This window comes from Ahaetulla prasina, chromosome 3 (assembly GCF_028640845.1).
Source record: "Ahaetulla prasina isolate Xishuangbanna chromosome 3, ASM2864084v1, whole genome shotgun sequence".
Lineage (NCBI taxonomy): Eukaryota > Metazoa > Chordata > Lepidosauria > Squamata > Colubridae > Ahaetulla > Ahaetulla prasina.
Genome location: NC_080541.1, coordinates 140,026,258 through 140,043,043, shown reverse-complemented (window position 1 = coordinate 140,043,043; position 16,786 = coordinate 140,026,258). Strand labels below are relative to the sequence as shown.

At 37.9% G+C, this 16,786-nt stretch overlaps 2 protein-coding genes across 2 annotated transcripts in view; both read left to right on the top strand.

Annotated features, from left to right (window-relative positions):
• The window catches only part of RNPC3 (RNA binding region (RNP1, RRM) containing 3), a 33,804-nt gene extending 26,959 nt beyond the window's left edge, over nt 1–6,845 (top strand). The window contains exon 17 of the transcript XR_009154086.1: nt 6,818–6,845. The gene's annotated coding sequence lies outside the window, so the exon portion shown is untranslated. The remainder of the gene's footprint in view (nt 1–6,817) is intronic.
• The window catches only part of LOC131193995 (pancreatic alpha-amylase-like), a 31,336-nt gene that overhangs the window by 1,901 nt on the left and 12,649 nt on the right, over nt 1–16,786 (top strand). Inside the window, exons 2-5 of the mRNA XM_058174514.1 lie at nt 6,818–7,042; nt 8,785–8,931; nt 12,272–12,469; nt 13,893–14,123. Of these exons, the coding sequence (XP_058030497.1) occupies nt 6,818–7,042; nt 8,785–8,931; nt 12,272–12,469; nt 13,893–14,123 (801 nt within the window). The remainder of the gene's footprint in view (nt 1–6,817; nt 7,043–8,784; nt 8,932–12,271; nt 12,470–13,892; nt 14,124–16,786) is intronic.

Here is a 16,786-nt window from a genome sequence, read left to right as displayed (position 1 = left end):
TATAAACTAGAGTAGTGTAGTGTAACATATTCTTAAGGAAAAGATCAGTTCAACTTTGCCAATCAAACTCCTTTGCTCTTCTGGGGTTTTCTTTTTTCCTGAAGCAATAGTAATATGGATTTCTTTTAAAATACCAGCAGGAGACTGTTCAGTGCATCATACAACTATGAGGTAAAGAAGTACAGAAAATATTTTTTGCAAGTGTCTGCGGTTGAAATAACCATTTGCAAAAGCAAATTCCTCTGTAAATTCCTCTAAACCAAAACTATATGAATGATTTTTTTAAAAAAAAATGGAAGTGGAATTATGTGGAATTTTTCTTCCTAATATGAGAGATTCTGACTTCTTGCTTGCTGTTTTCATACGTTTTAGAACTTTATACTCTCCTTCCATTCCTTCAGATTGGCTGTTGCTTAGATATGGCTTCAAAGGACTATCTGCCATTCTCAAGGCAATATTTAAAATCATCTGTCTTCTATAAAAACTGAAGATTAATAAATGAGCCCCGGTTTATGGAAAGACTTCACGTGTACAAACTGCCTGTTTCAACTTTTAAACAGATGTGTAAAACTTAGATGCCTACAATGAACGCTCTTGGGCTCCTTAAGGGATATGACTTCGCAGAATTTGGTGAAAAATTATAAGCTACTTCCTTTGGGATGTTTTAAAAAATAAAAATGAGTATAGTAAGCTTTGGTGATTCTGGAGTTTGAAGGATTTAAGAACATTTGCTGGGGGTTAGTACAGGTAGTCCTCAACATATGACCATAATTGAGCACAAAATTTCTGTTGTTAAGTGAGACATTTGTTAGACATTTAGCATTGCCTTCTTACAGAATGTAGCCCTTGACTTTGCCTTTCAGAAGGTAGCAAAATGTGATCACATGACCTTGGGACACAGAAATGGTGCTAAATATGAACCATTTGCCAAGCATCTGAATTTTGATCACATGATGATGGGAATGCTTCAAAGGTCATAACTGAAAAATGGTAATAAGTTCACATTTTTCAGTGCTGTGGTAACTGAATGGTCACTAAACAAAGTGTTATAAGTCAAGGACTACGTGTATTAGGTTCTGTGCTACATAACATAGAAAGGTTTTCTTCCAGTCAGGCTGTGAAGCTATGGGGATAGGTGATGTATTGCATGTGCAGGTTTCTCTCAATGACTTGCCCAAGCAAGAATGTAATTTGAAGTTATACAGGCAGTTCTCAACTTACAACCATTTGTTTAGCAACCATTCAGAGTTAACAATCGCACTGAAAAAAGTGACTTACAAGTAGCTCTTGCGCTCACAACCATCGCAGCATTCCCATGGTCACATGATTGAAATTTGGGCGCTCAGCAACTGGCATGTATTTATGAATGTTGCAGCCACTTGGGGTCATGTGATTACTATTTGCAACCGAGTTGGCTTTCAACAAGAAAAGACAATAGAATCTGGATTTGCTTAATGACTGCATGGTTCACGGCGCAACTGTAGTGATTCAATAGCAAAAAAGCAAAAAAGTGATTCTATAGCAAAAAAAAAAAAATTATAAAATTGGGTACAACTCAACTCAACAACTGCCAGGCTTAGCAATGGAAATTCTAGACCCAATTGTGGTCGTAAATTGAGGACTACCTGTATGACTATTCCCCTAAAATCCCAAGGATGAGGTCTGTTTCCTTTTATACAAATGATACAATCTCCTCAAAGCTTCAGTCTTTTCTGTTTAAACAATTGCTCCAAAAGAAATAAATTTAGAATAAAGGGAGAATAAGTTTCATGTGTGTGTTACACTTGAGCTGGCAAATTCCATTTCATGCTCCAGCCTCCCCAGTCCAACTTCTTGGTGAATAGGTGTTTATTAGGTTATAGAGAATCTGGTTTTACCAAGTCAGCAATCCTTAAATTCTAAGAAAGGTTCCTAGAAATTGTTGCACCATTTCGTAGGCAATCCACCTATCCACATACATTCCAGTTCATAAACAAGCCAAGTCTAATTAATCCCAAATCCTTACCCAGAGTATTTAACTTTTCACACTCAGGCCCATACTACAGTTCTGGAAACACAAGGAACCAGTGTTGATGGAATCCAAAATCATTGCTGTCCCAATTTACATTCTTATAAATCCTGCAGCAGGGCCCAACTGGAAATTATTTATTTATTTATTTGCAGGATCTATATGACCGATATCATATAATGATTCTAAGAGGCTCATAACAATCCCTAAAAAAAAAAAAGAATAAAAACAGAAGTACCCTCCAGGCGCCAGACCAAGCAGCTTCCCAGACCTACAATAGAAAAGTAGCAAATTGGATCTACTAAACAGTGAATTGGCTTTGATAAAAAGATGCAGCCCAGATTATTTTGACCTACTGTTAGTCTATTAGACAACAATGAAATACTAGCTCTGTCTTTATTGCAAGGTTACATTAACATAATCTTTCAAGTCAGAAAATCCCTCCCAACCTTTGCATTCTGTGAGTTAATGATTAATTTTCCTTTCAAATATCATTCTTTTTCTTCTATCTAGAGTGCCTCTTTTGATGCTTAAGCTGAATTTCATGCTTTCCACTGGGACCTCTTAGAAACAACTGAGTGGTCATTCATTTTAACTAAAATTAATTTATACAATGCCTCCCCCCCCCTCCTTTTAGCATTGTCCTCTTAACAGAGTGTGGCCCTTCCTGTAAAAAGGATTACTTACATCCTTGATATCTACAATTTAGGGTGTTGCTTAAGAGAGAATTCACAAATTCAAATTCCAGGAACATGCTCAAACAGATAGCATGGTTCTGGTTGACCATTGATTAGAAGAGCAAAGGACTTGTTTTTAGAACTCGGGGGAAACAGGATTCTAGAATCTTGAAAAGAGAATAGTAGAGTCAATCACTACTGTATATCGAAGTTAATAAAACTGCCAAGGGAGAAGGACTAAATAAGGTTGTGTTCTCTTGGGGACCTTCTGTTGATACCACAGCTTGAGCTAGGCTTCTTAGGTGCATAATTAAATTTAATGAGTTGCCATGGGGAAACCTTGTTGAATCATTTGCTCATAGATATGTTTATCATGGGAGGCCTCTCAGATATAATAAGATCATTACATAGTTTTTACATTACTTGGAGTTGGCAAGTTCCAACTCCCAAGAGTTTTGTAGAGTTCCTCAAAAGTGCAAGTTATCCGTCTTATGGAACTTTGCAGAGGTGATGCTTAGTGAGTTCGAGTACACAGTTCTGTGAAGATTTTGTTTCTATTGAGCTGAAATGAGGTCTCTGGAAAGCTGGATGGCTCTTTTTTGGAATGATAGAAAAATTAGTGCAGTTTCTAGTTGGGTTAGTCACACTTCTTGCAAAGCTTCCTGAGTGATCCCAGCTATTTGCTTTTCAAAAAAAGCCCATCAGCAACGAAATACATACCAAAAAGAAAAGAACAGTATTTTGTGCATGCCCTGTTGAAATGTAAGAAAAAAGGAATATTGAAAAGCTTTGGGTGGGGGGGGATGTGATTGGAAATACTCTGCTACCTTTCTTAGCTTGAAAATGTTCAGCTAGGCTTTTATCGTCAGCAGAGACAACATGAATAATGTTCACGTGAGGTTCAATATAATGATGCTACCGAGTTGGTAATGAAATGTCTGAAAGCAAACAGTCAAGTTCAGAGAGCACCAAGGACTCCACAATTCTAACCCTGAGCTACAAATATTCTCTTCTGCTATCACAGCAGAGAGCAACGTAGAAAGAGAGCAGTTGTTACTCCTATTCTTGAATTACGTCCATCATGAACAAATGTAATGGCTGCTATCTGCCTGTCCAAATAAATCTGACCCCTCTTGTTTTTGCTCTGCTCTGCTATGCAAGTATCCCTTTTCTTTCTTTCACCCATTTCCATTTCTAGCATCTTTCTCTTCTGAACTCTATCTTTCCATCCACTCTGGAGATAATTACAATCTTGGCAGCTCCCTCTCTCCATTAGTCCCTCCTCTTGATGGTTCCTGCAGCCAGCTTGGATTGCAATCTGCAGCAATAAAAAGATGCAGCATATATTTTGTTCCAGGACCTTCCTTCAGCACCTGTTGCAGTGTAATTTTCAGTGTCAGCTCTTCCAGTTTTCTGGGAACAACTACAAAACAAAACAAAAAACCTTCCTTGGCTTCTTCTCTAAATTTTTCTCTGAGTTTTCCAACCATTAACACGGTATCCTTATCAAAAGTTGCATTTCATCATTTCATTACATTCTCTTCCCCATAGCTGAGGCAAGTGACATTTTTGGTTCTTTCAATAAATTAGGAAGGATCCTAAATTTTGTTACTTGTTTCAGAATCATACTTGCTTTCTTGTCTACGATGCTTGCAGTTCTGATGGCTATCTATTAGCAATGTATTTAAATCAGGGCTGTCAAACTCCCGGCCCCCGGGCCGGATGCAACACATGCTGGCCATGCCCACACCCAGTTTAACGAAGGGGGAAAAAGTCCCGATGCGTCACGTGACGCCACTGTGCCAACATGAGTTTGACACCCCTGATTTAAATGTTCTCTACTAAAGATGGTTTTTTTCAAGGGTGTTGAATATCATTGGTGTTTTTAAAATAACAGTAGAATGTATTAAATAAGCTGTTTGAGTGGATCTGATGTCCTCCACTTAGAGTTGCTGTAGAGCAGATTTAGAAGGTTTATGGTATTATTATTTATTATCCATTCATAATTTCAAATAAAACATGAATGGAATGGGGCTTTAGGTTTGTGTGAATGGCTGCTTTGGATTTCAGATATTACTAATTTGGCATCTTGCAAAGGTGGAGAAAAAAAGAGGAGCAACGAATATTATGTTTTTTGCTGCCTTGAGTTATTTATAAAAGTCATAAAAGCAGGCTTAGAATATATACTTACATACAACTCCCATCCCCTCAGTATTTCCAAAGTTGACCATTCAAATCTCACTCTATTAAAAATGGCCATTAGGTCTCTGTAGCCTACAGTTTCCCTCAGTTTCCTCAGCAAATATATCATATTAGCTGGGAATGATGAAAATTATGTCCATTTAATGACAACCAAACAGGTTCCCATTGTACCTGTTTTAAAATTTTCCCTCTCAGACTTATTACTGAACCAAGATTCAGTGGCCCTTATCCTATTGTTGTTTTGAAGAGCCCTAAAGATCTGGCTTTTTATTTAGGCCCTTGTGAAGCATGATTGACATCGTTCTCTCCCCCCCCCCGGCCCCCGGCATCTGAGTAATTTAACTTTGCCATCTCTGTGCCATCTCTGCTGTATCTCTGAGTTACAGTGCAGTCTACTGTTTTCTTCTATATTTTTCAACATTTTGTAATCCCTCCAGTCGTTATGAGCTGGGTGGGGTATACATTTAATAAGTAAATAAATAAATTTCCATTTTGCCAAATGTTTATTTTATTCAAAAATATTAAAATACAAAAGGAAAAAAATAACAAAGACAAAACACAGAACACTAAAAAAAAAGTGAATTGAAAGACAAAAAAGAAAAACAAATTTATTGGGAGAGGGGGAGGCTGAACACTGACAAATATATTGCAGCAATAACAACTTTCCCCCTTGCAAAACAGATCCAAAATTTATAAACTTCTACATCTTTTTGCAATCCAGTTTGACCTGTCGTATATTGTACAGAATATATAAAGGAAAAAAATAGTTAACAGGTTTGATCTGCTCAAAGTTTTAGACAGCAAAATTGCTCTTCTAGAGGACAGGTTCTTCTACCCTAGGTCTCCCAAGGCCATATTTAGAAAAGGGACTGGAACATATGTCACTTGTTGATCAACCCAGATTAAAAATTGTTTTAACTATGGACCGTTTGCCTTCAAAAATGACTTATCTGTTTATGGAATACTTAGACTTTGAAATAATAGAAAATACTTTATACTTGGGTTTTAGATTTTGGTAGTTGGTTTGCTCTCCAAGCTTGTTTCAATTCAGTTTCATTCAGTACCTACCAAACTAGGTAACATCAGCAACAGAATATTCTCCTTGGCTTATAAATGTCTTGTGTGCCAGTGTGGTCGGTTGGTCGTGTGATTGGTTGTTCATTTGGAGTTATATTTAAATTCTGAGCAGCTGATTGGTTCTCTTGTTCATTGGTTGGTTGTATGGTCTGGGTTCTTACATATTCATATGCTGGATCTAGATCAATATGCTTGTTAATTGCTCCTATGATAGAATACCAGGCTTCAATAAATTCATGTATGTGGCAGGTGTTGGCATGGCCAGTGATTCTTCGTCTCAATCGAACTGGTGTTGTTTATTATCAATGTGGCTCAAGATCAGAGATTTTTGGCAGTGCCTTTTTAACTGCTAGGGTTCATGAACCCTTGTTTTCAATTGTCTTCCTTATACTTAGACTTTGTTAAAAGCATATAGCTGGGATCACATTGACTATGACTCCACAGGTATATGCGATTGACGAATTGCACTAATACTTTGCATCAATCAGAATTTGAATAAATGTTAGAAAACTGACTATCTTCTCTTTCCTGGTCAACAGGAGTACAGTACTTCTACCAATTGATGCCTAAACAGAGAACTCTCTCTTTAAATTAATGTTGGCTATGTCTATGCAGCTGAATCTGATAAAATATGTTTATGCTTGCCTGTAGTTGGGACTAGTATGTAAACAGAGACTTACTTTTCTCTGGTCTCTTTTCTTCTTTGGTTGTTGAGCCTGGTGAACAAACAAAAGTGTCTTCTGCCTTGTTAATACTTAGTTCTTATGTGATGGTGATGAAGAAGAATATGTGACTTGACAATAAGCCAGAATTTAAAGTGTATAATTGGTAAAGGCGCTATGTTCTCCAACAGGAAAGCAAAAGGCTACTGAGGAACATAACGCTATGTGCCAAAACGAACATGAGGAATATTGTGCTGCTGTTTCTCTTGGTAGCTTTTGGACTTTACTGGATCCAGTACAAATCTAGTCCCAAACCTGTAAGGACCTCTATTGTCCATCTTTTTGAATGGCGCTGGATTGACATTGCTCTTGAATGTGAAACGTACTTAGCTCAACATGGATTTGCAGGTGTTCAGGTGAGTATGTTTCTCTCTTTAGTCATGGCTAAATACCCACTGATAAAATCTGAGCTCCCATATATCCTTCTGCCTTGAAATTTTGTAAGATGCAGTCCCAGAATATCTGACAGCATCTAATTAGAGAGGTTGGGCCACTCTGAGCAGATGAGCCACAAGTTTCTTGCTCAATATAATAGCTCCAGTGCTCCATGAATGCAGTAGGGGAACAAGCAAATATACCTCTGACATATAGAGAGCTAGTTGTGAAGAGCTCAGCATACATAGAAGGAGTCTTCAATCTACAGCCATTTGTTCAGCGACAATTCTAAGTTACAGTGCTGCCACTGGTCATAATCTCAATTCATTTGTGAACCAGTCCTGTGAACCGGTCCTCAGAACTTTGGCCATCCTAATAATTTCTTGGTCATCTGAATGGAATCCATTTTGCTTGGCAACCAGACCATACTAATGACTCATTGCAGCACCCTGCAATCATGTGCTTGTAATTTGCAAACTTCTCTACTGGCTCCCCAGAAAGTCAATGAGGAAGCAGGTAGGGAAGGTTACAAGTCTCTAAGGTATGCAGAGATGGGATTCACTTACCTTCCCTACCGGTTCGCAAATGTGAGCGCGTGCACAGTAGTCGCGCATTACGTCTGAGCAGGTGGGTGGAGCCTCCCGCACTCGCTGCTACCAGTTTGCGCGATCCGGAGAGAACAGGCTGAATCCCACCACTGAAGGTATGTCTCCCTTACCCTTGTATCTCGCTGCATTTGCACCAACCACTCACACACCCCAACATCCTCACTGACTTGCACTGCACACCCTCTCATACTCTCCCTCACCTGTGCCACATATTGTTCCTAACCTGAACCATTCACCTTCCCAGATTCACATCACAGCCTCCCTGACTTTTTTCAAACAAAACCCATACTGAACCATCATGCACCTTCCCAAACTCACACCACAACTCTCATGCAACCCCTTACACTCATACCCCCTCCCCAACTTGCACTGCATCCTCATGCAACACAATCTTGGGCTTCCTTAGAAACAGGGATCCTGATCACTGGTTGGTTAAAGCAATCTACTTTCCAGTGATCCTTATTGGCATTTTATGTGAGTGAGAGATGCAGGAAACAAACAGGTATAATTGCCTGTGTGTATCATCCTCTGCACTTATGCAAACTGTTTTGTGGTGTCATGTGAATCTTTTCCTCAAAAAAGTTGGGGATTGCTCCTGGGAAGAAGGCAAGAGAATAATTTGCTTTGGTCTCTCTTCTGCTGCTTTTTCTGGGTCCGGATTCATAACGTAATGATAATGATAATTCTTAATATTATTATAAAATTGTTTAGCGAGGAATGCAAAAGTTTTCAAATTTAAACCTTTTCAAGATTAAATCTCTCAATGTTGAATTCAAAACAGATATTATAATCCCATTTTCAATTTTTATAGAAGTAATTTATCCTGAAACAGTTGGTTTCGTATTAGACTCTACATAAAACTCAAACTCAAAGGGTCTTCTTTCAGATTAAAACAGTTTCAGTGAAATTGAACCAGCCAATTTGAATCTCGAGTAGTTCAAACTTGAAATGCTTTGTCTGCCTTTAGTTGACCATTGTTTTTGTCACTTTCATATTCATCCTGATATTCTTCTTTAAGCTATGAATTGGTTGGAACGATAAGATTAATAAAATTGAATAATAAAGATCTATAATATTTGTTCTCTTATCTGCTCATTCTCTTTCTGAATATTTAGGTTTCTCCTCCAAATGAAAACCTTGTAATTATAAACCCCTGGAGACCTTGGTGGGAGAGATACCAGCCAGTTAGTTACAAGTTATGTTCACGCTCTGGAAATGAAAGTGAGTTCAGAGATATGGTGACTAGATGCAACAATGTTGGAGTAAGTGGCCTTCGTATTTTAGGGCTTAGTTGTGGGGAACAGGAGATGTGAGGTCAAAGGCAATCATAAGTGGAAATTGGTATTTTTTTTAATGGTGTCTTATATTTATTTATATTTATTAGGGCCTCTGGTGGCTCAACAGGCTAATGCAGCCTGTTATTAACAGCAACTGCTTGCAATATTGCAGGTTCAAGTCCCACCAGGCCCAAGGTTGACTCAGCCTTCCATCCGTTATAAGGTAGGTAAAATGAGGACCCAGATTGTTGGGGGGCAATAAGTTGACTTTGTATATAAATATACAAATAGGATGAGACTATTGCCTTACACAATGTAAGCCGCCCTGAGTCTTTGGAGAAGGGCAGGATATAAATGCAAATAAAATAAATAAATAAATAAATAAATAAATAAATTATCCAGTTTTCTAGATAAGAAGTTATTAGAATTGATTCTGTTAAATAAAACACTCTAGTTCCACATTTTTGCTATAACATGTTTTTTTATGATTAAAGAAACAATTTCCTATAGTCTGGAACAGTCTGAAAGTTGTCGGAGGACATAGAAGGACCCAATCAGCTGAGTCAATTTCCAAGGTTGCTTGTCACCAAAATGTCTTCATTGGTTGCACTGTTTGTATGTGTGTTTTCATTCCTCATTTTATTAGCATTCCATCTCACATAAGAATGTTCTCAGACTTTGCTGGGTTAGTATTTTTATGTCAAGCATCAGTTTTATTCAAATGTCATTTTGACATGTAATGCAACATCAAAAATCACTGCTAAATTGCTCTAGATTAGTATAGGCGCAACTCTGTATTCTGTTGAGTGAAAACAATTGTGTCATTCTGCATATTGTCCTGAAAGAATTGAAGATTTGAGTCAGATATTGGCATTGGGCTCAATCCCCAGCCATGTGGATGTGTTTTCTTTCAATCCTTGAGATAAAAGGGAAATAATATTCTAAAAATGCTGCCCTAGCTGTGAGGAAGGGAAAAGCTGGCAGATAGAGAAGAATGTGGTGGGTAAGGCATTGGGATCTTAATTGGAATAGTGACTGCAGTCATGCAGTGCCTGTTAAGTTACTTTGTTAAGCTTTTGCTGGCAAAGGTCGTAGGAGGAGAGGCAGCTGTAGAGATCACTTCACTGTTCAGTGAGCAATTGAAGTGAATGTGTCGACATTATTTTTTTAAAAAATAATACATATTCCCCCTTCTGAAATGTGCAACCCATGCAACATTTTATTTAATAAAACCAGAGATTAGGAACAAAACGGTTGGTCACTTCTCCCACAGTCGGTATGCTATGAATGTGGAAAACTTACAATGGGAAATCTAGTAGAAGACTACCCCTGATTTTCCGTTACATTGATGGTCCCCTGACCAAACCACAAAAAAGAAAAGCTGAAAGTGATGAAAGAGAGTACTCCAGCCTCTATGCCAGCCACAAGAGAAATGGCCATGGAGTGGATGGTTCTGCAACAAACCAGTTAAAATCCAGCAAGTTATTGATTGACCTTTGAAGGGGCTTTCTAGGGGGATCAAGAATATATGTGCAAGTCTTTTGCTGTGATTTGTGGGAAAATACCACTTTTCTGTTGGAATACCTTAGCTATAGGCTGACAACAAGATGGAGGCTTTGATGTCAGAATATGACTTCAGCAACTTTTAATTAGGATGTGTTGAAGGTGGGAAAAAGAAGTTGGATGGATGGGCCCAGCAGCTGCATATTTGTAATTTTATAATATGCTGTTCTAGTAATATAGAGGAACTACATTAGCATAAGAAATTATGTTTCCTACTTGAGAATGGGACAGTCTTACGCCTCCTTATTTGTTTCATTTATATATGTATTTTTAGAGTGGCATTGGTTGAAATTGGGAAAAGTATCTTCTATACCAATATGATAACAGTGAGAAGAAGTGGGACAGAGTTTGCAAAATGTGGGGAATTGCATTAAAAACATTCCTCTGAATCTGGCAAGTGCTAATTGTAAATAGTTCTACAGAAAAATATGTAGACCAAAACATGAACCAACTATGGTAATTCCTTATACAGAAACCAAACCAAATGGGGGAAAAAAATCCTTTAATATATTATTAAAATTAGCCCAGGTACCCCCAAAGAATGTTCAAGTTTCTGATATTTTTGGGGGGGATTTTTTTTTAATACAACAACCTGGGGTGACCAAGAAAAATAAATAAGTTTAAGAATGTTAAGATTCTGCAGTCAACCATTTAGATGAAATGTGAAGATGGATATTACAGATTGAACGAATGAGTTATTGAGAGGTGTTGCAAGCATCGAATTATATTTAAACATGATGGGCGAAACTTACAAAGGCCAATACTCATTTTCTCCCATTTCTGTGAACATGAAGATGAAAAGATCTAGATTTGTCTCTTGCCTTTGGCAAAGTTCATGTTCCTAGCTTTAGCAGAAAGCTCATGTTAGCAACATCAAATTATGTGCATTTTTCTGTTTTTATGGGTATGTAACTATGTGCTGATAGTTGATTATCAGCTGAAGATTGTCTTAGATGGAAGAGTGCAACAGGAAGAACAGAAAATAGAGAAGACCATTGTGTTCTAGGTAAAATGTAGCTATTTTTATATTTTGAACAAGTTTTTCCTTATTAAGGCTTGGTCATTTTCAAATGCAAGCTTTGTGTATAAGGAAAGATCTTATGTTAAAGGAATAGAATAGAATTTTTTTTTTGGCCAAGTGTGATTGGACACACAAGGAATTTGTCTTGATGCATACACTCTCAGTGTACATAAAAGAAAAGATACGTTCATCAAGAATCATAAGGTCATGACAGTCATAGGGTACAAATAAGCAATCAGGAAACAATATCAATATAAATTGTAAGGATACAAGCAACAAAGTTACAGTCATACAGTTATAAGTGGAAGGAGATGGGTGATGGAAACAAGGAAAAGATTAATAGTAGTGCAGACTAAATAGTTTGACAGTGTTGAGGGAATTATTTGTTTAGCAGAGTGATGGTGTTCGGGAAAAATTGTTCTTGTGTCTAGATGTTCTAGTGTGCAGTGCTCTATGGCGTCATTTTGAGGGTAGGAGTTGAAACAATTTATATCCAGGATGTGAGGGGTCTGTAAATATTTTCACAGCCCTCTTTGACTCGTGCAGTATACAGGTCCTCAATGGAAGGCCGGTTGGTAGCAATTGTTTTTTCTTCAGTTCTAATTATCCTCTGAAGTCTGTGTCTGTCTTGTTGGGTTGCAGAACCAAACCAGACGGTTATAGAAATGCAGATGACAGACTCAAGAAGAAAAAAGACATGTCTATGATCAGTTATATATATTTCGCTTGTATCTTCAATAGGTCCATATTTATGTGGATGCTGTATTCAACCATATGCTCAACTCCGCAGCTGGGTCTGGCAACCGTGGAATCTGTAATAGCTATTTCAATGCAGAACACCATGAATTTCCTTCTGTCCCATATTCGAGATTCGATTTTAACGATCCAATATGTAAAACGCCCAGTGGGGATATTGAAAACTACAGCGATCCTATTCAGGTAGATTTTCCCCTTTTGATGTGTTCTGTGGTGGTATTATTACAATTGCTGGTTTGCTATAGATAAATGCAGTTTTTCATTTCTGAAGCAAAACCTTAATTGCTCTTGAAGATGAAAATGCCAAACCAAGCACAGGTTTGTGAATATTATTACGTATACTCTATCTTTATTTGCCGGAGGGGAGAAAGAGGACACTTAAGGCAATTGTGCTTGTCGATGGCAAACACTTAGGTAACTGTTAGCTGCTTCATAGAATGCATAAAAGACAATTTTGTGATACGCAGCAGGGACTTTGCAAAACTCCTGTACTTTTTTATACATATGCAGATATCGAATGAGAGATATCAATATGGGGTTGGGTCTGTTAAGAAAAAAAAATCAAAGGAGGATTTTTGATTGTCTGGTATCATCTAATGTAAGCAGTTTTGTGAACGTGTCTGAACTCCTTGTTGTGATCAGAGTGTGTGAATAAAAAGGTCTAGTGGACAGGTGTCAAACTCGCCACTTCACATTGCTGTCATGTGACATATCGCAATGTTTTTTCACGGAGCTGGGGGTGGGCGTGGCCTGTGCGTGACTCATCCAGCCCACGGGCCGCCAGTTTGACGCCCCTGGTCTAGTAGTTAAGGCATCAGGCTGGAAACCAGGAGAGTGTGAGTTCAAATCCCACCTTTTCCATGGATGACCTTGGGCAATTCAGCCGAAACCACTTCAGAGGGTTGCTCTTGTGGGAGAATAAGAGGAAGAAAGAATGATAGTTATGTTCACTGCCTTGAATTGCTTATAAAATAATAAAGGCAGGATAAAAATTAAACAAAACAAACAAAATTGTACTTTAAAAAAGGAGGAAAAGAAAGCCACTTTTATTCTAGTAGAGGGCTATGTTGTAAATAGTTGAAAACAGTATCGACAAGTCCCATTGGACATTTTGAGATTCTCAGCTCTCATTTTGTGGCTTCTCAGAGCATGTTTGAAGGGGTTGAGGTTTGAGTCATATATCCAGTTAATGGAGAGTGGCTTAAGTCAAGTGCCCGATCTTCGGACCTTCCGTCGTGAGCTCAAAACATATTTATTCATTAAAGCGGGACTGGCATAATTAGTGATGTATTTTAATTGGGGTTTTAATATTTTTTAACTTTTTAATTTAAATTTTAATAATCGGCCTTTAAAATTTGCTCTTTTTAATTGTTGTTTTAAACTGTATATATCTTTGTTTTTACTTTGGCTGTACACCGCCCTGAGTCCTTCGGGAGAAGGGCGGTATAAAAATTTAATAAAATAAAATAAATAAAATAAAAAAAATAAGGGGCTTTGGGGGCTTTTTTCTTTCTTTCACCTTTTCAACATTTTCCCAAATCAGATTGATTATTTTTTTTTGTTTTATTTTGAATGGTTGTAGTAATCATTCTTCCCATATGTATAGGTCCGTTACTGTCGACTTTATGGACTTCTTGACCTTTCCCAGTGGAAAGACGATGTGCGTTCAAAAATAATAGACTTCTTGAACCATCTGATTGACCTTGGCGTTGCGGGGTTCCGAATTGATGCTGCTAAGCACGTAAGGCCCGAGGACATAAATGTTATTTTAAGCAAGCTAAATAACCTCAATGCCCGATGGTTCACCAAAGGTTCACGACCTTTCGTCTATCAAGAGGTAAACAATAATATTAATAAAAGGAAAATTCCCAGTATTTGTCCATTGTTCATGTGTTTCAAATGTGCTCTCTTGCTGCATCCTTACAATTTGTGAACTGGGGATCTTAGGAAGAGTAATAGGCCAAACGTCAACAAATCTGATCTATCTATCTATCTATCTATCTATCTATCTATCTATCTATCATCTATCTATCTATCTATCTATCTACCCTGTTTCTCTATTCTCTCTCTCTCTCTCTCTCTCTCTCTCTCTCTCTCTCTGTCTGTCTGTCTGTCTATCTATCTATCTATCTATCTATCTATCTATCTATCTATCTATCTAATCCCTCCTCTTCCTTCCTCTCTCCTCCCTCTCTCCCTACTCTGTCTGTCCGCTTTCTCTCTCTCTCTCTCTCTCTCTCTCTCAAACCAAGCACAGGTTTGTGAATATTATTACGTATACTCTATCTTTATTTGCCGGAGGGGAGAAAGAGGACACTTAAGGCAATTGTGCTTGTCGATGGCAAACACTTAGGTAACTGTTAGCTGCTTCATAGAATGCATAAAAGACAATTTTGTGATACGCAGCAGGGACTTTGCAAAACTCCTGTACTTTTTTATACATATGCAGATATCGAATGAGAGATATCAATATGGGGTTGGGTCTGTTAAGAAAAAAAAATCAAAGGAGGATTTTTGATTGTCTGGTATCATCTAATGTAAGCAGTTTTGTGAACGTGTCTGAACTCCTTGTTGTGATCAGAGTGTGTGAATAAAAAGGTCTAGTGGACAGGTGTCAAACTCGCCACTTCACATTGCTGTCATGTGACATATCGCAATGTTTTTTCACGGAGCTGGGGGTGGGCGTGGCCTGTGCGTGACTCATCCAGCCCACGGGCCGCCAGTTTGACGCCCCTGGTCTAGTAGTTAAGGCATCAGGCTGGAAACCAGGAGAGTGTGAGTTCAAATCCCACCTTTTCCATGGATGACCTTGGGCAATTCAGCCGAAACCACTTCAGAGGGTTGCTCTTGTGGGAGAATAAGAGGAAGAAAGAATGATAGTTATGTTCACTGCCTTGAATTGCTTATAAAATAATAAAGGCAGGATAAAAATTAAACAAAACAAACAAAATTGTACTTTAAAAAAGGAGGAAAAGAAAGCCACTTTTATTCTAGTAGAGGGCTATGTTGTAAATAGTTGAAAACAGTATCGACAAGTCCCATTGGACATTTTGAGATTCTCAGCTCTCATTTTGTGGCTTCTCAGAGCATGTTTGAAGGGGTTGAGGTTTGAGTCATATATCCAGTTAATGGAGAGTGGCTTAAGTCAAGTGCCCGATCTTCGGACCTTCCGTCGTGAGCTCAAAACATATTTATTCATTAAAGCGGACTGGCATAATTAGTGATGTATTTTAATTGGGGTTTTAATATTTTTAACTTTTAATTTAAATTTTAATAATCGGCCTTTAAAATTTGCTCTTTTAATTGTTGTTTTAAACTGTATATATCTTTGTTTTACTTTGGCTGTACACGCCCTGAGTCCTTCGGGAGAAGGCGGTATAAAATTAATAAAATAAATAATAAAATAAAAAAATAAGGGGCTTTGGGGGCTTTTTTCTTTCTTTCACCTTTTCAACATTTTCCCAAATCAGATTGATTATTTTTTTTTGTTTTATTTTGAATGGTTGTAGTAATCATTCTTCCCATATGTATAGGTCCGTTACTGTCGACTTTATGGACTTCTTGACCTTTCCCAGTGGAAAGACGATGTGCGTTCAAAAATAATAGACTTCTTGAACCATCTGATTGACCTTGGCGTTGCGGGGTTCCGAATTGATGCTGCTAAGCACGTAAGGCCCGAGGACATAAATGTTATTTTAAGCAAGCTAAATAACCTCAATGCCCGATGGTTCACCAAAGGTTCACGACCTTTCGTCTATCAAGAGGTAAACAATAATATTAATAAAAGGAAAATTCCCAGTATTTGTCCATTGTTCATGTGTTTCAAATGTGCTCTCTTGCTGCATCCTTACAATTTGTGAACTGGGGATCTTAGGAAGAGTAATAGGCCAAACGTCAACAAATCTGATCTATCTATCTATCTATCTATCTATCTATCTATCTATCTATCTATCTATCATCTATCTATCTATCTATCTATCTACCCTGTTTCTCTATTCTCTCTCTCTCTCTCTCTCTCTCTCTCTCTCTCTCTCTGTCTGTCTGTCTGTCTATCTATCTATCTATCTATCTATCTATCTATCTAATCAATCTCTCTATCTACCTATCTAATCCCTCCCTCTTCCTTCCTCTCTCCCTCCCTCTCTCCCTACTCTGTCTGTCCGCTTTCTCTCTCTTATCTCTCTCTCTCTCTCTTCTCTCTCTCTTCTCTATCTCTACCTTCCTACCTATCTAATCTCTCTTTCTATCTATCTAATCTCCCCCCTCGCCCCCATCTCTCTCTCTCTCTCTCTCTCTCTCTATCTATCTATCTATCTATCTATCTCTCTCTCTCTCTCTCTCTCTCTCTATCTTCTATTGATCTACAATATGTGTCTGCTCAATATAAATTTCATATCAGATTGCAGCTCTAGTGGTTTTAAGATCCGATAGAAGTTTGGTCTGTTTCTGTAAAGACTTGACTAGAAGATCTAATGTGTTTGTTGGCATTTATGTAAATCT